This window comes from Ascaphus truei, unplaced genomic scaffold (assembly GCF_040206685.1).
Source record: "Ascaphus truei isolate aAscTru1 unplaced genomic scaffold, aAscTru1.hap1 HAP1_SCAFFOLD_546, whole genome shotgun sequence".
Taxonomy (NCBI): domain Eukaryota; kingdom Metazoa; phylum Chordata; class Amphibia; order Anura; family Ascaphidae; genus Ascaphus; species Ascaphus truei.
Window position 1 is genome coordinate 95,287 of NW_027456877.1, and position 20,614 is coordinate 115,900.

The window sequence follows — 20,614 nt, forward strand, 5'->3', positions numbered from 1 at the left end:
CACCTCCTTTCTCTGTCTCTCTCCCCCCATTCTCTGTCTCTCTCCCCCCATTCTCTCTCTCTCCCCCCATTCTCTGTGTCTCTCTCTATCCCCCATTCTTTGTCTGTCTCTCTCTCTCCCCCCATTCTCTCTCTCCCCCATTCTCTGTCTCTCTCCACCCCTTCTGTCTCTATCTCCCCCCCCATTCTCTGTCTCTCCCCCATTCTTTGTCTCTCTCTCCCCTCCCCCATTCTCTGTGTCTCTACTCCATTTTCTGTCTCTCCCCCCCCCATTCTGTCTCTCTCCCCCCATTCTTTTTGTCTCCCACCCCCCCCCCACTCTGTGCACCTCTTCCCATGCTGTGCCCCTCTCCCCATGCTGTGCCTCTCCCCCCACACTGTCTCTCCCCATGCTGTGCCTGTGCCTCTCTCTGGGTCTCTCCCTATGCTGTGCCTGTGCCTCTCTCTGTGTCTCTACCCATGCTGTGCCTGTGCCTCTCTCTGTGTCTCTCCCCATGCTGTCTCTCCCCATGCTGTGCCTGTGCCTCTCCCCATACTGTGCCTGTGCCTCTCTCTGTGTCTCTCCCCATGCTGTGCCTGTGTGTCTCTCCCCATGCTGTGCCTGTGCCTCTATCTGTGTCTCTCCCCATGCTATGCCTGTGCCTCTCTGTGTCTCTCCCCATGCTGTGCCTGTGCCTCTCTCTGTCTCTCCCCATGCTGTCTCTCCCCATGCTGTGCCTGTGCCTCTCCCCATACTGTGCCTGTGCCTCTCTCTGTGTCTCTCCCCATGCTGTGCCTGTGCCTCTCTCTGTATCTCTCCCCATGCTGTGCCTGTGCCTATCTCTGTCTCTCTCCCCATGCTGTGCCTGTGCCTCTCTCTGTGTCTCTCCCCATGCTGTGCCTGTGCCTCTCTCTGTGTCTCTCCCCATGCTGTGCCTGTGCCTCTCTCTGTGTCTCTCCCCATGCTGTGCCTGTGCCTCTCTCTGTGTCTCTCCCCATGCTGTGCCTGTGCCTCTCTCTGTGTCTCTCCCCATGCTGTGCCTGTGTCTCTCCCCATGCTGTGCCTGTGCCTCTCTCTGTGTCTCTCCCCCTGCTGTGGCTGTGCCTCTCTCTGTGTCTCTCCCCATGCTGTGCCTGTGTCTCTCCCCATGCTGTGCCTGTGCCTCTCTCTGTGTCTCTCCCCATGCTGTGCCTGTGCCTCTCTCTGTGTCTCTCCCCATGCTGTGCCTGTGCATCTCAATGTGTCTCTCCCCATGCTGTGCCTCTCTCTGTGTCTCTCCCCATGCTGTGCCTGTGCCTCTCTCTGTGTCTCTCCCCATGCTGTGCCTGTGCCTCTCCCCATGCTGTGCCTGTGCCTCTCTCTGTGTCTCTCCCCATGCTGTGCCTGTGCCTCTCTCTGTGTCTCTCCCCATGCTGTGCCTGTGCCTCTCTGTGTCTCTCCCCATGCTGTGCCTGTGCCTCTCTCTGTGTCTCTCCCCATGCTGTGCCTGTGCCTCTCTCTGTGTCTCTCCCCATGCTGTGCCTGTGCCTCTCTCTGTGTCTCTCCCCATGCTGTGCCTGTGCCTCTCTCTGTCTCTCCCCATGCTGTGCCTGTGCCTCTCTCTGTGTCTCTCCCCATGCCTCTCTCTGTGTCTCTCCCCATGCTGTGCCTGTGCCGCTCTCTGTGTCTCTCCCCATGCTGTGCCTGTGCCTCTCACTGTGTCTCTCCCCATGCTGTGCCTGTGCCTCTCACTGTGTCTCTCCCCATGCTGTGCCTGTGCCTCTCCCCATGCTGTGCCTGTGCCTCTCTCTGTCTCTCCCCATGCTGTGCCTGTGCCTCTCTCTGTGTCTCTCCCCATGCTGTGCCTGTGCCTCTCTCTGTGTCTCTCCCCATGCTGTGCCTGTGTCTCTCCCCATGCTGTGCCTGTGCCTCTCTCTGTGTCTCTCCCCCTGCTGTGGCTGTGCCTCTCTCTGTGTCTCTCCCCATGCTGTGCCTGTGTCTCTCCCCATGCTGTGCCTGTGCCTCTCTCTGTGTCTCTCCCCATGCTGTGCCTGTGCCTCTCTCTGTGTCTCTCCCCATGCTGTGCCTGTGCATCTCAATGTGTCTCTCCCCATGCTGTGCCTCTCTCTGTGTCTCTCCCCATGCTGTGCCTGTGCCTCTCTCTGTGTCTCTCCCCATGCTGTGCCTGTGCCTCTCCCCATGCTGTGCCTGTGCCTCTCTCTGTGTCTCTCCCCATGCTGTGCCTGTGCCTCTCTCTGTGTCTCTCCCCATGCTGTGCCTGTGCCTCTCTCTGTGTCTCTCCCCATGCTGTGCCTGTGCCTCTCTGTGTCTCTCCCCATGCTGTGCCTGTGCCTCTCTCTGTGTCTCTCCCCATGCTGTGCCTGTGCCTCTCTCTGTGTCTCTCCCCATGCTGTGCCTGTGCCTCTCTCTGTGTCTCTCCCCATGCCTCTCTCTGTGTCTCTCCCCATGCTGTGCCTGTGCCTCTCTCTGTCTCTCCCCATGCTGTGCCTGTGCCTCTCTCTGTGTCTCTCCCCATGCCTCTCTCTGTGTCTCTCCCCATGCTGTGCCTGTGCCGCTCTCTGTGTCTCTCCCCATGCTGTGCCTGTGCCTCTCACTGTGTCTCTCCCCATGCTGTGCCTGTGCCTCTCACTGTGTCTCTCCCCATGCTGTGCCTGTGCCTCTCCCCATGCTGTGCCTGTGCCTCTCTCTGTCTCTCCCCATGCTGTGCCTGTGCCTCTCTCTGTGTCTCTCCCCATGCCTCTCTCTGTGTCTCTCCCCATGCTGTGCCTGTGCCTCTCTCTGTGTCTCTCCCCATGCTGTGCCTGTGTTCTCTCTCTGTCTCTCCCCATGCTGTGCCTCTCTCTGTGTCTCTCCCCATGCTGTGCCTGTGCCTCTCCCCATACTGTGCCTGTGCCTCTCTCTGTGTCTCTCCCCATGCTGTGCCTGTGTGTCTCTCCCCATGCTGTGCCTGTGCCTCTCTCTGTGTCTCTCCCCATGCTGTGCCTGTGCCTCTCTCTGTGTCTCTCCCCATGCTGTGCCTGTGCCTCTCTCTGTCTCTCCCCATGCTGTGCCTGTGCCTCTCTCTGTGTCTCTCCCCATGCCTCTCTCTGTGTCTCTCCCCATGCTGTGCCTGTGCCTCTCTCTGTGTCTCTCCCCATGCTGTGCCTGTGTTCTCTCTCTGTCTCTCCCCATGCTGTGCCTCTCTCTGTGTCTCTCCCCATGCTGTACCTGTGCCTCTCTCTGTGTCTCTCTCCATGCTGTGCCTGTGTCTCTCTCTGTGTCTCTCCCCATGCTGTGCCTGTGCCTCTCTGTGTCTCTCCCCATGCTGTGCCTGTCTCTGTGTCTCTCCCCATGCTGTGCCTGTGCCTCTCTCTGTGTCTCTCCCCATGCTGTGCCTGTGCCTCTCTCTGTCTCTCCCCATGCTGTGCCTGTGCCTCTCACTGTGTCTCTCCCCATGCTGTGCCTGTGCCTCTCTCTGTGTCTCTCCCCATGCTGTGCCTATGCCACTCTCTGTGTCTCTCCCCATGCTGTGCCTGTGCCTCTCTCTGTGTCTCTCCCCTGCTGTGCCGGTGTTCTCTCTGTCTCTCCCCATGCTGTGCCTGTGCCTCTCTCTGTGTCTCTCCCCATGCTGTGCCTGTGCCTCTCTCTGTGTCTCTCCCCATGCTGTGCCTGTGCCTCTCTCTGTGTCTCTCCCCATGCTGTGCCTGTGCCTCTCTCTGTGTCTCTCCCCATGCTGTGCCTGTGCCTCTCTGTGTCTCTCCCCATGCTGTGCCTGTGCCTCTCTCTGTGTCTCTCCCCATGCTGTGCCTGTGCCTCTCTCTGTGTCTCTCCCCATGCTGTGCCTGTGCCTCTCTCTGTGTCTCTCCCCATGCTGTGCCTGTGCCTCTCTCTGTGTCTCTCCCCATGCTGTGCCTGTGCCTCTCTCTGTGTCTCTCCCCCTGCTGTGCCTGTGCCTCTCTCTGTGTCTCTCCCCTTGCTGTGCCTGTGCGCCTCTCTCTCTGTCTCTCCCCATGCTGTGCCTGTGCCTCTCTCTGTCTCTCCCCATGCTGTGCCTGTGCCTCTCTCTGTGTTTCTCCCCATGCTGTGCCTGTGCCTCTCTCTGTGTCTCTCCCCATGCTGTGCCTGTGCCTCTCTCTGTGTCTCTCCCCATGCTGTGCCTGTGCCTCTCTCTGTGTCTCTCCCCATGCTGTGCCTGTGCCTCTCTCTGTGTCTCTCCCCATGCTGTGCCTGTGCCTCTCTGTGTCTCTCCCCATGCTGTGCCTGTGCCTCTCTCTGTGTCTCTCCCCATGCTGTGCCTGTGCCTCTCTCTGTGTCTCTCCCCATGCTGTGCCTGTGCCTCTCTCTGTGTCTCTCCCCCTGCTGTGCCTGTCTCTGTCTCTCCCCATGCTGTGCCTGTGCCTCTCTCTGTCTCTCCCCATGCTGTGCCTGTGCCTCTCTCTGTGTCTCTCCCCATGCTGTGCCTGTGCCTCTCTCTGTGTCTCTCCCCATGCTGTGCCTGTGCCTCTCTCTGTGTCTCTCCCCATGCTGTGCCTGTGCCTCTCTCTGTGTCTCTCCCCATGCTGTGCCTGTGCCTCTCTCTGTGTCTCTCCCCATGCTGTGCCTGTGCCTCTCTCTGTGTCTCTCCCCATGCTGTGCCTGTGCCTCTCTCTGTATCTCTCCCCATGCTGTGCCTGTGCCTATCTCTGTCTCTCTCCCCATGCTGTGCCTGTGCCTGTGCCTCTCTCTGTGTCTCTCCCCATGCTGTGCCTGTGCCTCTCTCTGTGTCTCTCCCCATGCTGTGCCTGTGCCTCTCTCTGTGTCTCTCCCCATGCTGTGCCTGTGCCTCTCTCTGTGTCTCTCCCCATGCTGTGCCTGTGCCTCTCTCTGTGTCTCTCCCCATGCTGTGCCTGTGTCTCTCCCCATGCTGTGCCTGTGCCTCTCTCTGTGTCTCTCCCCCTGCTGTGGCTGTGCCTCTCTCTGTGTCTCTCCCCATGCTGTGCCTGTGTCTCTCCCCATGCTGTGCCTGTGCCTCTCTCTGTGTCTCTCCCCATGCTGTGCCTGTGCATCTCAATGTGTCTCTCCCCATGCTGTGCCTCTCTCTGTGTCTCTCCCCATGCTGTGCCTGTGCCTCTCTCTGTGTCTCTCCCCATGCTGTGCCTGTGCCTCTCCCCATGCTGTGCCTGTGCCTCTCTCTGTGTATCTCCCCATGCTGTGCCTGTGCCTCTCTCTGTGTCTCTCCCCATGCTGTGCCTGTGCCTCTCTGTGTCTCTCCCCATGCTGTGCCTGTGCCTCTCTCTGTCTCTCCCCATGCTGTGCCTGTGCCTCTCTCTGTGTCTCTCCCCATGCTGTGCCTGTGCCTCTCTCTGTGTCTCTCCCCATGCCTCTCTCTGTGTCTCTCCCCATGCTGTGCCTGTGCCTCTCTCTGTCTCTCCCCATGCTGTGCCTGTGCCTCTCTCTGTGTCTCTCCCCATGCCTCTCTCTGTGTCTCTCCCCATGCTGTGCCTGTGCCGCTCTCTGTGTCTCTCCCCATGCTGTGCCTGTGCCTCTCACTGTGTCTCTCCCCATGCTGTGCCTGTGCCTCTCACTGTGTCTCTCCCCATGCTGTGCCTGTGCCTCTCCCCATGCTGTGCCTGTGCCTCTCTCTGTCTCTCCCCATGCTGTGCCTGTGCCTCTCTCTGTGTCTCTCCCCATGCCTCTCTCTGTGTCTCTCCCCATGCTGTGCCTGTGCCTCTCTCTGTGTCTCTCCCCATGCTGTGCCTGTGTTCTCTCTCTGTCTCTCCCCATGCTGTGCCTCTCTCTGTGCCTCTCTCTGTGTCTCTCCCCATGCTGTGCCTGTGCCTCTCTCTGTCTCTCCCCATGCTGTGCCTGTGTTCTCTCTCTGTCTCTCCCCATGCTGTGCCTGTGCCTCTCTCTGTGTCTCTCCCCATGCTGTGCCTGTGTTCTCTCTCTGTCTCTCCCCATGCTGTGCCTCTCTCTGTGTCTCTCCCCATGCTGTACCTGTGCCTCTCTCTGTGTCTCTCTCCATGCTGTGCCTGTGTCTCTCTCCATGCTGTGCCTGTGTCTCTCTCTGTGTCTCTCCCCATGCTGTGCCTGTGCCTCTCTGTGTCTCTCCCCATGCTGTGCCTGTCTCTGTGTCTCTCCCCATGCTGTGCCTGTGCCTCTCTCTGTGTCTCTCCCCATGCTGTGCCTGTGCCTCTCTCTGTCTCTCCCCATGCTGTGCCTGTGCCTCTCACTGTGTCTCTCCCCATGCTGTGCCTGTGCCTCTCTCTGTGTCTCTCCCCATGCTGTGCCTATGCCACTCTCTGTGTCTATCCCCATGCTGTGCCTGTGCCTCTCTCTGTGTCTCTCCCCATGCTGTGCCTGTGCCTCTCTCTGTGTCTCTCCCCATGCTGTGCCTGTGCCTCTCTCTGTGTCTCTCCCCATGCTGTGCCTGTGCCTCTCTCTGTGTCTCTCCCCCTGCTGTGCCTGTGCCTCTCTCTGTGTCTCTCCCCTTGCTGTGCCTGTGCCTCTCTCTCTGTCTCTCCCCATGCTGTGCCTGTGCCTCTCTCTGTCTCTCCCCATGCTGTGCCTGTGCCTCTCTCTGTGTTTCTCCCCATGCTGTGCCTGTGCCTCTCTCTGTGTCTCTCCCCATGCTGTGCCTGTGCCTCTCTCTGTGTCTCTCCCCATGCTGTGCCTGTGCCTCTCTCTGTGTCTCTCCCCATGCTGTGCCTGTGTCTCTCCCCATGCTGTGCCTGTGTCTCTCCCCATGCTGTGCCTGTGCCTCTCTCTGTGTCTCTCCCCCTGCTGTGCCTGTGCCTCTCTCTGTGTCTCTCCCCATGCTGTGCCTGTGTCTCTCCCCATGCTGTGCCTGTGCCTCTCTCTGTGTCTCCCCCCATGCTGTGCCTGTGCCTCTCCCCATGCTGTGCCTGTGCATCTCTCTGTGTCTCTCCCCATGCTGTGCCTCTCTCTGTGTCTCTCCCCATGCTGTGCCTGTGCCTCTCTCTGTGTCTCTCCCCTTGCTGTGCCTGTGCCTCTCTCTCTGTCTCTCCCCATGCTGTGCCTGTGCCTCTCTCTGTCTCTCCCCATGCTGTGCCTGTGCCTCTCTCTGTGTTTCTCCCCATGCTGTGCCTGTGCCTCTCTCTGTGTCTCTCCCCATGCTGTGCCTGTGCCTCTCTCTGTGTCTCTCCCCATGCTGTGCCTGTGCCTCTCTGTGTCTCTCCCCATGCTGTGCCTGTGTCTCTCCCCATGCTGTGCCTGTGTCTCTCCCCATGCTGTGCCTGTGCCTCTCTCTGTGTCTCTCCCCCTGCAGTGCCTGTGCCTCTCTCTGTGTCTCTCCCCATGCTGTGCCTGTGTCTCTCCCCATGCTGTGCCTGTGCCTCTCTCTGTGTCTCCCCCCATGCTGTGCCTGTGCCTCTCCCCATGCTGTGCCTGTGCATCTCTCTGTGTCTCTCCCCATGCTGTGCCTCTCTCTGTGTCTCTCCCCATGCTGTGCCTGTGCCTCTCTCTGTGTCTCTCCCCATGCTGTGCCTGTGCCTCTCCCCCCCCCCCTCCCCATTGTGTGTAAGTGTGTGTCTGTGTCCCCCTTTCTGGAACATACCTGCATGGGTGGGGGAAGGCATCTTGAGCCCTGGCAGCAGACACTGGAAGTTGTCACTGACACTTCCGGGTCTCACTGCTGGGCTCCGCAGCTCAGACTCGGCCCCTGCTCTCCTCCATGCATTCTGTGCTCTCTGCTGCCCCCCCCGCTCTGATGGTCAAAAGCGGAACAGCCACAAAAAAGGGAACATTTTACAGCATGCAGGGCAGCCGGGACAGAGACTAAAAAAACCGGGACAGAGACTAAAAAACCGGGACACCTGGTCACCCTACCCCAAAGCCCTTTTCACCATGTACTGCCAAATCAGTCCAACGTCATCCCCATTTCACACCTCTCCCTTCCCCAGTGCCCTATGGAATGCACAATATTTCTGCAACAAACTCACTGCAATACATGATGTATTAATTTCCAACTCTCAGCCTTCTAAATCATCCCACAAACCTGGCTCACCCCTCAACCACAGCCTCTCCTGCTGCACTCTCCTGTGGTGCTCTCTCCCTTAGCTATAAACCAAGGAATAGGTAGGGCACAGGAGGTAACATACTACTTTCGCTACACTGCACATTTCAAGTCCACACTTTACGTCTCTTTTCCTCCCATTGCCTTCGTTTCGCTATAATCTATTGCACAATCTCTTCGTTCCCATAGTGTCCTGTTATGCCTACGTGATGCACCCTGTTCACTTAGCCCTTTAAGCCCCATTAAATCATAATATTGAACTGTCACCTGCCCCAAATATGAACGACCACAAGTAAAGACAACAGTAACCGCTCCACTTACAATCTTTCCAGCAATATCCGTGGTCGAGGTATTTACGTTCCCCGCGCTTCCCTATTCCAGGAAACCGCGCCGCGGCCTAGTGAAGCACAGATCCCCGACCTCGACTGACAACTACAGCAATCTTGCGCGCTAGTCCCTCGGCGGCGAAGGCGTGCGGATGAGTTCCCTGATGAGGAAATAATGGTTCGATTCCCTATGTGTTCTCTGTAAACTGGTTGAGAGAAAGAGAATTCACTAATTTTGTAACGCGAAGAGAACCGGCGCCGACAGGGTGCCGAATTCCGCTTTCATAGTAGTTTGGCCCTCACTGGCCTCCGTAGCCACAAACACCTATGGTACACAACACCATAGCAGTACACACAGCTAAAGGAAGTCCGACATTAACATATTCTCTGCCATAGACCGCTCGAGCACAGACAGGGATAACTTACACAGATTAACCCCATTGCAGCCAGAGAGAACTTTATATCAGCATTGTGCATGAAGCTAGGGAGTTCCTACTCTAATGTATGCAATAATATTGTGTAACTAACTAATTATTCCGTTTATCTTTGTAAGATTAAAAAAATGTACAAAGTCAACGAATGCTTACTGCTTTCACAGAAAATATGTTTCCTGTGTCGAAAATAACTTAAGTGCACGCAGTGTCGTACAATAATTTTTTTCTATTTATTTTACAATCTAGAGTTCTCTGTCTCTCTCTCCCCCATTCTTTGTCTCTCTCCCCTTCCCCATTCTCTGTCTCTCTCCCCCCATTCTTTGTGTCTCCCCCACCCCCACTCTGTGCCCCTCTTCCCATGCTGTGCCTGTGCCTCTCTCTCTGTCTCTCCCCATGCTGTGCCAGTGCCTCTCTCTGTGTCTCTCCCCCCTCCATTCTCTGTCTTCTCCCCCCTCCATTCTCTGTCTCTCCCCCCTCCATTCTCTCTCTCCCCCCTCCATTCTCTTCTCCCCCCTCCATTCTCTCCATCCCCCCTCCATTCTCTGTCTCTCCCACCTCCATTCTCTGTCTCTCCCACCTCCATTCTCTGTCTCTCCCACCTCCATTCTCTGTCTCTCTCCCCCCATTCTCTGTCTCTCTCCCCCCATTCTCTGTGTCTCTCTCAATCCTCCATTCTTTGTCTGTCTCTCTCTCCCCCCATTCTCTCTCTCCCCCATTCTCTGTCTCTCTCCACCCCTTCTGTCTCTCTCTCCCCTCCCCCATTCTCTGTGTCTCTCCTCCATTTTCTGTCTCTCTCCCCCCCATTATGTCTCTCTCCCCCCCATTCTGTCTCTCACCCCCCATTCTTTTTGTCTCCCCCCCCCCCACTCTGTGCACCTCTTCCCATGCTGTGCCCCTCTCCCCATGCTGTGCCTCTCCCCCCACACTGTCTCTCCCCATGCTGTGCTTGTGCCTCTCTCTGGGTCTCTCCCTATGCTGTGCCTGTGCCTCTCTCTGTGTCTCTACCCATGCTGTGCCTGTGCCTCTCTCTGTGTCTCTCCCCATGCTGTGCCTGTGCCTCTCTCTGTGTCTCTCCCCATGCTGTGCCTGTGCCTCTCTCTGTGTCTCTCCCCATGCTGTGCCTGTGCCTGTGCCTCTCTCTGTGTCTCTCCCCATGCTGTGCCTGTGCCTCTCTCTGTGTCTCTCCCCATGCTGTGCCTGTGCCTCTCTCTGTGTCTCTCCCCATGCTGTGCCTGTGCCTCTCTCTGTGTCTCTCCCCATGCTGTGCCTGTGCCTCTCTCTGTGTCTCTCCCCATGCTGTGCCTGTGTCTCTCCCCATGCTGTCTCTCCCCATGCTGTCTCTCCCCATGCTGTCTCTCCCCATGCTGTGCCTGTGCCTCTCCCCATACTGTGCCTGTGCCTGTGCCTCTCCCCATACTGTGCCTGTGCCTCTCTCTGTGTCTCTCCCCATGCTGTGCCTGTGTGTCTCTCCCCATGCTGTGCCTGTGCCTCTATCTGTGTCTCTCCCCATGCTGTGCCTGTGCCTCTCTGTGTCTCTCCCCATGCTGTGCCTGTGCCTCTCTCTGTGTCTCTCCCCATGCTGTCTCTCCCCATGCTGTGCCTGTGCCTCTCCCCATACTGTGCCTGTGCCTCTCTCTGTGTCTCTCCCCATGCTGTGCCTGTGCCTCTCTCTGTCTCTCCCCATGCTGTGCCTGTGCCTCTCTCTGTGTCTCTCCCCATGCTGTGCCTGTGCCTCTCTCTGTGTCTCTCCCCATGCTGTGCCTGTGCCTCTCTATGTGTCTCTCCCCATGCTGTGCCTGTGCCTCTCTCTGTGTCTCTCCCCCTGCTGTGCCTGTGCCTCTCTCTGTGTCTCTCCCCATGCTGTGCCTGTGTCTCTCCCCATGCTGTGCCTGTGCCTCTCTCTGTGTCTCTCCCCATGCTGTGCCTGTGCCTCTCTCTGTGTCTCTCCCCATGCTGTGCCTGTGCATCTCAATGTGTCTCTCCCCATGCTGTGCCTCTCTCTGTGTCTCTCCCCATGCTGTGCCTGTGCCTCTCTCTGTGTCTCTCCCCATGCTGTGCCTGTGCCTCTCCCCATGCTGTGCCTGTGCCTCTCTCTGTGTCTCTCCCCATGCTGTGCCTGTGCCTCTCTCTGTGTCTCTCCCCATGCTGTGCCTGTGCCTCTCTGTGTCTCTCCCCATGCTGTGCCTGTGCCTGTGCCTCTCTCTGTGTCTCTCCCCATGCTGTGCCTGTGCCTCTCTCTGTGTCTCTCCCCATGCTGTGCCTGTGCCTCTCTCTGTGTCTCTCCCCATGCCTCTCTCTCTGTGTCTCTCCCCATGCTGTGCCTGTGCCTCTCTCTGTGTCTCTCCCCATGCTGTGCCTGTGCCTCTCTCTGTGTCTCTCCCCATGCTGTGCCTGTGCCTCTCTCTGTGTCTCTCCCCATGCCTCTCTCTGTGTCTCTCCCCATGCTGTGCCTGTGCCGCTCTCTGTGTCTCTCCCCATGCTGTGCCTGTGCCTCTCACTGTCTCTCCCCATGCTGTGCCTGTGCCTCTCACTGTGTCTCTCCCCATGCTGTGCCTGTGCCTCTCTCTGTGTCTCTCCCCATGCTGTGCCTGTGCCTCTCTCTGTCTCTCCCCATGCTGTGCCTGTGCCTCTCTCTGTGTCTCTCCCCATGCTGTGCCTATGCCACTCTCTGTGTCTCTCCCCATGCTGTGCCTGTGCCTCTCTCTGTGTCTCTCCCCATGCTGTGCCTGTGCCTCTCTCTGTGTCTCTCCCCATGCTGTGCCTGTGCCTCTCTCTGTGTCTCTCCCCATGCTGTGCCTGTGCCTCTCTCTGTGTCTCTCCCCCTGCTGTGCCTGTGCCTCTCTCTGTGTCTCTCCCCTTGCTGTGCCTGTGCCTCTCTCTCTGTCTCTCCCCATGCTGTGCCTGTGCCTCTCTCTGTCTCTCCCCATGCTGTGCCTGTGCCTCTCTCTGTGTTTCTCCCCATGCTGTGCCTGTGCCTCTCTCTGTGTCTCTCCCCATGCTGTGCCTGTGCCTCTCTCTGTGTCTCTCCCCATGCTGTGCCTGTGCCTCTCTCTGTGTCTCTCCCCATGCTGTGCCTGTGCCTCTCTCTGTCTCTCCCCATGCTGTGCCTGTGCCTCTCTCTGTGTCTCTCCCCATGCTGTGCCTGTGCCTCTCTCTGTGTCTCTCCCCATGCTGTGCCTGTGCCTCTCTCTGTGTCTCTCCCCCTGCTGTGCCTGTCTCTGTCTCTCCCCATGCTGTGCCTGTGCCTCTCTCTGTCTCTCCCCATGCTGTGCCTGTGCCTCTCTCTGTGTCTCTCCCCATGCTGTGCCTGTGCCTCTCTCTGTGTCTCTCCCCATGCTGTGCCTGTGCCTCTCTCTGTGTCTCTCCCCATGCTGTGCCTGTGCCTCTCTCTGTGTCTCTCCCCATGCTGTGCCTGTGCCTGTGCCTCTCTCTGTATCTCTCCCCATGCTGTGCCTGTGCCTCTCTCTGTGTCTCTCCCCATGCTGTGCCTGTGCCTGTGCCTCTCTCTGTGTCTCTCCCCATGCTGTGCCTGTGCCTCTCTCTGTGTCTCTCCCCATGCTGTGCCTGTGCCTCTCTCTGTGTCTCTCCCCATGCTGTGCCTGTGCCTCTCTCTGTGTCTCTCCCCATGCTGTGCCTGTGCCTCTCTCTGTGTCTCTCCCCATGCTGTGCCTGTGTCTCTCCCCATGCTGTGCCTGTGCCTCTCTCTGTGTCTCTCCCCCTGCTGTGCCTGTGCCTCTCTCTGTGTCTCTCCCCATGCTGTGCCTGTGCCTCTCTCTGTGTCTCTCCCCATGCTGTGCCTGTGCCTCTCTCTGTGTCTCTCCCCATGCTGTGCCTGTGCCTCTCTCTGTGTCTCTCCCCATGCTGTGCCTGTGCCTCTCTCTGTGTCTCTCCCCATGCTGTGCCTGTGTCTCTCTCTGTGTCTCTCCCCATGCTGTGCCTGTGCCTCTCTCTGTATCTCTCCCCATGCTGTGCCTGTGCCTCTCTCTGTGTCTCTCCCCATGCTGTGCCTGTGCCTGTGCCTCTCTCTGTGTCTCTCCCCATGCTGTGCCTGTGCCTCTCTCTGTGTCTCTCCCCATGCTGTGCCTGTGCCTCTCTCTGTGTCTCTCCCCATGCTGTGCCTGTGCCTCTCTCTGTGTCTCTCCCCATGCTGTGCCTGTGCCTCTCTCTGTGTCTCTCCCCATGCTGTGCCTGTGTCTCTCCCCATGCTGTGCCTGTGCCTCTCTCTGTGTCTCTCCCCATGCTGTGCCTGTGCCTCTCTCTGTGTCTCTCCCCATGCTGTGCCTGTGCCTCTCTCTGTGTCTCTCCCCATGCCGTGCCTGTGCCTCTCTCTGTCTCTCCCCATGCTGTGCCTGTGCCTCTCACTGTGTCTCTCCCCATGCTGTGCCTGTGCCTCTCTCTGTGTCTCTCCCCATGCTGTGCCTATGCCACTCTCTGTGTCTCTCCCCATGCTGTGCCTGTGCCTCTCTCTGTGTCTCTCCCCATGCTGTGCCTGTGCCTCTCTCTGTGTCTCTCCCCATGCTGTGCCTGTGCCTCTCTCTTTGTCTCTCCCCATGCTGTGCCTGTGCCTCTCTCTGTGTCTCTCCCCATGCTGTGCCTGTGCCTCTCTCTGTGTCTCTCCCCATGCTGTGCCTGTGTCTCTCCCCATGCTGTGCCTGTGCCTCTCTCTGTGTCTCTCCCCATGCTGTGCCTGTGCCTCTCTCTGTGTCTCTCCCCATGCTGTGCCTGTGCCTCTCTCTGTGTCTCTCCCCATGCTGTGCCTGTGCCTCTCTCTGTGTCTCTCCCCATGCTGTGCCTGTGTCTCTCCCCATGCTGTGCCTGTGCCTCTCTCTGTGTCTCTCCCCCTGCTGTGCCTGTGCCTCTCTCTGTGTCTCTCCCCATGCTGTGCCTGTGTCTCTCCCCATGCTGTGCCTGTGCCTCTCTCTGTGTCTCTCCCCATGCTGTGCCTGTGCCTCTCTCTGTGTCTCTCCCCATGCTGTGCCTGTGTCTCTCCCCATGCTGTGCCTGTGCCTCTCTCTGTGTCTCTCCCCATGCTGTGCCTGTGCCTCTCTCTGTGTCTCTCCCCATGCTGTGCCTGTGTCTCTCCCCATGCTGTGCCTGTGCCTCTCTCTGTGTCTCTCCCCCTGCTGTGCCTGTGCCTCTCTCTGTGTCTCTCCCCATGCTGTGCCTGTGTCTCTCCCCATGCTGTGCCTGTGCCTCTCTCGGTGTCTCTCCCCATGCTGTGCCTGTGCATCTCTCTGTGTCTCTCCCCATGCTGTGCCTCTCTCTGTGTCTCTCCCCATGCTGTGCCTGTGCCTCTCTCTGTGTCTCTCCCCATGCTGTGCCTGTGCCTCTCCCCCCCCCTCCCCATTGTGTGTGAGTGTGTGTCTGTGTCCCCCTTTCTGGAACATACCTGCATGGGTGGGGGAAGCCATCTTGAGCCCTGGCAGCAGACACTGGAAGTTGTCACTGACACTTCCGGGTCTCACTGCTGGGCTCCGCAGCTCAGACTCGGCCCCTGCTCTCCTCCATGCATTCTGTGCTCTCTGCTGCCCCCCCCGCTCTGATGGTCAAAAGCGGAACAGCCACAAAAAAGGGAACATTTTACAGCATGCAGGGCAGCCGGGACAGAGACTAAAAAACCGGGACACCTGGTCACCCTACCCCAAAGCCCTTTTCACCATGTACTGCCAAATCAGTCCAACGTCATCCCCATTTCACACCTCTCCCTTCCCCAGTGCCCTATGGAATGCACAATATTTCTGCAACAAACTCACTGCAATACATGATGTATTAATTTCCAACTCTCAGCCTTCTAAATCATCCCACAAACCTGGCTCACCCCTCAGACACAGCCTCTCCTGCTGCACTCTCCTGTGGTGCTCTCTCCCTTAGCTATAAACCAAGGAATAGGTAGGGCACAGGAGGTAACATACTACTTTCGCTACACTGCACATTTCAAGTCCACACTTTACGTCTCTTTTCCTCCCATTGCCTTCGTTTCGCTATAATCTATTGCACAATCTCTTCGTTCCCATAGTGTCCTGTTATGCCTACGTGATGCACCCTGTTCACTTAGCCCTTTAAGCCCCATTAAATCATAATATTGAACTGTCACCTGCCCCAAATATGAACGACCACAAGTAAAGACAACAGTAACCGCTCCGCTTACAATCTTTCCAGCAATATCCGTGGTCGAGGTATTTACGTTCCCCGCGCTTCCCTATTCCAGGAAACCGCGCCGCGGCCTAGTGAAGCACAGATCCCCGACCTCGACTGACGACTACAGCAATCTTGCGCGCTAGTCCCTCGGCGGCGAATGAGTTCCCTGGTGAGTAAATAATGGTTCGATTCCCTATGTGTTCTCTGTAAACTGTTTGAGAGAAAGAGAATTCACTAATTTTGTAACGCGAAGAGAACCGGCGCCGACAGGGTGCCGAATTCCGCTTTCATAGAAGTTTGGCCCTCACTGGCCTCCGTAGCCACAAACACCTATGGTACACAACACCATAGCAGTACACACAGCTAAAGGAAGTCGGACATTAACACATTCTCTGCTATAGACCGCTCGAGCACAGACAGGGATAACTTACACAGATTAACCCCATTGCAGCCAGAGAGAACTTTATATCAGCATTATGCATGAAGCTAGGTAGTTCCTACTCTAATGTATGCAATAATATTGTGTAACTAACTAATTATTCCGTTTATCTTTGTAAGATTAAAAAAATGTACAAAGTCAACAAATGCTTACTGCTTTCACAGAAAATATGTTTCCTGTGTCGAAAATAACTTAAGTGCACGCAGTGTCGTACAATAATTTTTTTCTATTTATTTTACAATCTAGAGTTCTCTGTCTCTCTCTCCCACATTCTTTGTCTCTCTCCCCTTCCCCATTCTCTGTCTCTCTCCCCCCATTCTTTGTGTCTAACCCACCCCCACTCTGTGCCCCTCTTCCCATGCTGTGCCTGTGCCTCTTTCTCTGTCTCTCCCCATGCTGTGCCAGTGCCTCTCTCTGTGTCTCTCCCCCCTCCATTCTCTCTCTCCCCCATTCTCTGTCTCTCTCCACCCCTTCTGTCTCTATCTCCCCCCCCCCCATTCTCTGTCTCTCCCCCATTCTTTGTCTCTCTCTCCCCTCCCCCATTCTCTGTGTCTCTCCTCCATTTTCTGTCTCTCTCCCCCCCATTCTGTCTCTCTCCCCCCATTCTTTTTGTCTCCCCCCCCCCACTCTGTGCACCTCTTCCCATGCTGTGCCCCTCTCCCCATGCTGTGCCTCTCCCCCCACACTGTCTCTCCCCATGCTGTGCCTGTGCCTCTCTCTGGGTCTCTCCCTATGCTGTGCCTGTGCCTCTCTCTGTGTCTCTACCCATGCTGTGCCTGTGCCTCTCTCTGTGTCTCTCCCCATGCTGTCTCTCCCCATGCTGTGCCTGTGCCTCTCCCCATACTGTGCCTGTGCCTCTCTCTGTGTCTCTCCCCATGCTGTGCCTGTGTGTCTCTCCCCATGCTGTGCCTGTGCCTCTATCTGTGTCTCTCCCCATGCTGTGCCTGTGCCTCTCTCTGTGTCTCTCCCCATGCTGTCTCTCCCCATGCTGTGCCTGTGCCTCTCCCCATACTGTGCCTGTGCCTCTCTCTGTGTCTCTCCCCATGCTGTGCCTGTGTCTCTCCCCATGCTGTGCCTGTGCCTCTCCCCATGCTGTGCCTGTGCCTCTCTCTGTGTCTCTCCCCATGCTGTGCCTGTGCCTCTCTCTGTCTCTCCCCATGCTGTGCCTCTCTCTGTATCTCTCTCCCCATGCTGTGCCTGTGCCTCTCTCTGTCTCTCCCCATGCTGTGTCTCTCCCCATGCTGTGCCTGTGCCTCTCTCTGTGTCTCTCCCCATGCTGTGTCTCTCCCCATGCTGTGTCTCTCCCCATGCTGTGCCTGTGCCTCTCTCTGTGTCTCTCCCCATGCTGTGCCTGTGCCTCTCTCTGTGTCTCGCCCCATGCTGTGCCTGTGCCTCTCTCTGTGTCTCTCCCCATGCTGTGCCTGTCTCTGTGTCTCTCCCCCTACTGTGCCGGTGTTCTCTCTGTGTCTCTCCCCATGCTGTGCCTGTGCCTCTCTCTGTGTCTCTCCCCATGCTGTGCCTGTGTGTCTCTCCCCATGCTGTGCCTGTGCCTCTATCTGTGTCTCTCCCCATGCTGTGCCTGTGCCTCTCTCTGTGTCTCTCCCCATGCTGTCTCTCCCCATGCTGTGCCTGTGCCTCTCCCCATGCTGTGCCTGTGCCTCTCCCCATACTGTGCCTGTGCCTCTCTCTGTGTCTCTCCCCATGCTGTGCCTGTGTCTCTCCCCATGCTGTGCCTGTGCCTCTCCCCATGCTGTGCCTGTGCCTCTCTCTGTGTCTCTCCCCATGCTGTGCCTGTGCCTCTCTCTGTCTCTCCCCATGCTGTGCCTCTCTCTGTATCTCTCTCCCCATGCTGTGCCTGTGCCTCTCTCTGTCTCTCCCCATGCTGTGTCTCTCCCCATGCTGTGCCTGTGCCTCTCTCTGTGTCTCTCCCCATGCTGTGTCTCTCCCCATGCTGTGCCTGTGCCTCTCTCTGTGTCTCTCCCCATGCTGTGCCTGTGCCTCTCTCTGTGTCTCGCCCCATGCTGTGCCTGTGCCTCTCTCTGTGTCTCTCCCCATGCTGTGCCTGTCTCTGTGTCTCTCCCCCTACTGTGCCGGTGTTCTCTCTGTGTCTCTCCCCATGCTGTGCCTGTGCCTCTCTCTGTGTCTCTCCCCATGCTGTGCCTGTGCCTCTCTCTGTGTCTCTCCCCATGCTGTGCCTGTGCCTCTCTCTGTGTCTCTCCCCCTGCTGTGCCTGTGCCTCTCTCTGTGTCTCTCCCCCTGCTGTGCCGGTGTTCTCTCTGTCTCTCCCCATGTTGTGCCTGTGCCTCTCTCTGTCTCTCCCCATGCTGTGCCTGTGCCTCTCTCTGTGTCTCTCCCCATGCTGTGCCTGTGCCTCTCTCTGTGTCTCTCCCCATGCTGTGCCTGTGCCTCTCTCTGTGTCTCTCCCCATGCTGTGCCTGTGCCTCTCTCTGTGTCTCTCCCCATGCTGTGCCTGTGCCTCTCTCTGTGTCTCTCCCCATGCTGTGCCTGTGCCTCTCTCTGTGTCTCTCCCCCTGCTGTGCCTGTGCCTCTCTCTGTGTCTCTCCCCATGCTGTGCCTGTGCCTCTCTCTGTGTCTCTCCCCATGCTGTGCCTGTGCCTCTCTCTGTGTCTCTCCCCATGCTGTGCCTGTGCCTCTCTCTGTGTCTTTCCCCATGCTGTGCCTGTGCCTCTCTCTGTGTCTCTCCCCATGCTGTGCCTGTGCCTCTCTCTGTGTCTCTCCCCATGCTGTGCATGTGCCTCTCTCTGTGTCTCTCCCCATGCTGTGCCTGTGCCTCTCTCTGTATCTCTACCCATGCTGTGCCTGTGCCTCTCTCTGTATCTCTCCCCATGCTGTGCCTGTGCCTCTCTCTGTGTACCTCCCCATGCTGTGCCTGTCTCTGTGTCTCTCCCCCTACTGTGTCGGTGTTCTCTCTGTGTCTCTCCCCATGCTGTGCCTGTGCCTCTCTCTGTGTCTCTCCCCATGCTGTGCCTGTGCCTCTCTCTGTGTCTCTCCCCATGCTGTGCCTGTGCCTCTCTCTGTGTCTCTCCCCATGCTGTGCCTGTGCCTCTCTCTGTGTCTCTCCCCATGCTGTGCCTCTCTCTGTGTCTCTCCCCCTGCTGTGCCTGTGCCTCTCTCTGTGTCTCTCCCCATGCTGTGCCTGTGCCTCTCTCTGTGTCTCTCCCCATGCTGTGCCTGTGCCTCTCTCTGTGTCTCTCCCCATGCTGTGCCTGTGCCTCTCTCTGTGTCTCTCCCCATGCTGTGCCTGTGCCTCTCTCTGTGTCTCTCCCCATGCTGTGCCTGTGCCTCTCTCTGTGTCTCTCCCCATGCTGTGCCTGTGCCTCTCTCTGTGTCTCTCCCCATGCTGTGCCTGTGCCTCTCTCTGTGTCTCTCCCCATGCTGTGCCTGTGCCTCTCTCTGTGTCTCTCCCCATGCTGTGCCTGTGCCTCTCTCTGTGTCTCTACCCATGCCTCTCTCTGTGTCTCTACCCATGCCTCTCTCTGTGTCTCTCCCCATGCTGTGCCTGTGCCTCTCTCTGTGTCTCTACCCATGCCTCTCTCTGTGTCTCTCCCCATGCTGTGCCTGTGCCTCTCCTGTGTCTCTCCCCATGCTGTGCTTGTGCCTCTCTCTGTGTCTCTCCCCATGCTGTGCCTGTGCCTCTCTCTGTCTCTCCCCATGCTGTGCCTGTGCCTCTCTCTGTGTCTCTCCCCATGCCTCTCTCTGTGTCTCTCCCCATGCTGTGCCTGTGCCTCTCTCTGTATCTCTCCCCATGCTGTGCCTGTGCCTCTCTCTGTATCTCTCCCCATGCTGTGCCTGTGCCTCTCTCTGTGTACCTCCCCATGCTGTGCCTGTCTCTGTGTCTCTCCCCCTACTGTGCCGGTGTTCTCTCTGTGTCTCTCCCCATGCTGTGCCTGTGCCTCTCTCTGTGTCTCTCCCCATGCTGTGCCTGTGCCTCTCTCTGTGTCTCTCCCCATGCTGTGCCTGTGCCTCTCTCTGTGTCTCTCCCCCTGCTGTGCCTGTGCCTCTCTCTGTGTCTCTCCCCTTGCTGTGCCTGTGCCTCTCTCTCTGTCTCTCCCCATGCTGTGCCTGTGCCTCTCTCTGTCTCTCCCCATGCTGTGCCTGTGCCTCTCTCTGTGTTTCTCCCCATGCTGTGCCTGTGCCTCTCTCTGTGTCTCTCCCCATGCTGTGCCTGTGCCTCTCTCTGTGTCTCTCCCCATGCTGTGCCTGTGCCTCTCTCTGTGTCTCTCCCCATGCTGTGCCTGTGCCTCTCTCTGTCTCTCCCCATGCTGTGCCTGTGCCTCTCTCTGTGTCTCTCCCCATGCTGTGCCTGTGCCTCTCTCTGTGTCTCTCCCCATGCTGTGCCTGTGCCTCTCTCTGTGTCTCTCCCCCTGCTGTGCCTGTCTCTGTCTCTCCCCATGCTGTGCCTGTGCCTCTCTCTGTCTCTCCCCATGCTGTGCCTGTGCCTCTCTCTGTGTCTCTCCCCATGCTGTGCCTGTGCCTCTCTCTGTGTCTCTCCCCATGCTGTGCCTGTGCCTCTCTCTGTGTCTCTCCCCATGCTGTGCCTGTGCCTCTCTCTGTGTCTCTCCCCATGCTGTGCCTGTGCCTGTGCCTCTCTCTGTATCTCTCCCCATGCTGTGCCTGTGCCTCTCTCTGTGTCTCTCCCCATGCTGTGCCTGTGCCTGTGCCTCTCTCTGTGTCTCTCCCCATGCTGTGCCTGTGCCTCTCTCTGTGTCTCTCCCCATGCTGTGCCTGTGCCTCTCTCTGTGTCTCTCCCCATGCTGTGCCTGTGCCTCTCTCTGTGTCTCTCCCCATGCTGTGCCTGTGCCTCTCTCTGTGTCTCTCCCCATGCTGTGCCTGTGTCTCTCCCCATGCTGTGCCTGTGCCTCTCTCTGTGTCTCTCCCCCTGCTGTGCCTGTGCCTCTCTCTGTGTCTCTCCCCATGCTGTGCCTGTGCCTCTCTCTGTGTCTCTCCCCATGCTGTGCCTGTGCCTCTCTCTGTGTCTCTCCCCCTGCTGTGCCTGTGCCTCTCTCTGTGTCTCTCCCCCTGCTGTGCCGGTGTTCTCTCTGTCTCTCCCCATGTTGTGCCTGTGCCTCTCTCTGTCTCTCCCCATGCTGTGCCTGTGCCTCTCTCTGTGTCTCTCCCCATGCTGTGCCTGTGCCTCTCTCTGTGTCTCTCACCATGCTGTGCCTGTGCCTGTGCCTCTCTCTGTGTCTCTCCCCATGCTGTGCCTGTGCCTCTCTCTGTGTCTCTCCCCATGCTGTGCCTGTGCCTCTCTCTGTGTCTCTCCCCATGCTGTGCCTGTGCCTCT

The 20,614-nt window shown here is 57.9% G+C and overlaps 1 protein-coding gene and 1 long non-coding RNA gene across 8 annotated transcripts in view; one reads left to right on the plus strand and one right to left on the minus strand.

Moving 5' to 3' along the window:
- The window catches only part of LOC142485302 (integrator complex subunit 2-like), a 94,956-nt gene extending 79,953 nt beyond the window's left edge, over positions 1–15,003 (minus strand). The window contains exons 1-4 of one of the 2 annotated variants that reach the window (XM_075584334.1): positions 14,881–15,003; positions 14,122–14,271; positions 8,294–8,504; positions 7,514–7,663 (exon numbers count right to left, since the gene is read on the minus strand). In XM_075584334.1, coding sequence (XP_075440449.1) covers positions 7,514–7,535 — 22 coding nt within the window. In that variant the 5' untranslated portion in view covers positions 7,536–7,663; positions 8,294–8,504; positions 14,122–14,271; positions 14,881–15,003. The remainder of the gene's footprint in view (positions 1–7,513; positions 7,664–8,293; positions 8,505–14,121; positions 14,272–14,880) is intronic. The other variant, XM_075584336.1, reaches the window with a different exon arrangement.
- The window catches only part of LOC142485303 (uncharacterized), a 79,970-nt gene that overhangs the window by 27,650 nt on the left and 31,706 nt on the right, over positions 1–20,614 (plus strand). For all 6 annotated transcript variants that reach the window (XR_012798371.1, XR_012798367.1, XR_012798366.1 and 3 more), the window contains 2 exons: positions 8,354–8,476; positions 14,941–15,039. This is a non-coding gene — a long non-coding RNA (uncharacterized LOC142485303). The remainder of the gene's footprint in view (positions 1–8,353; positions 8,477–14,940; positions 15,040–20,614) is intronic.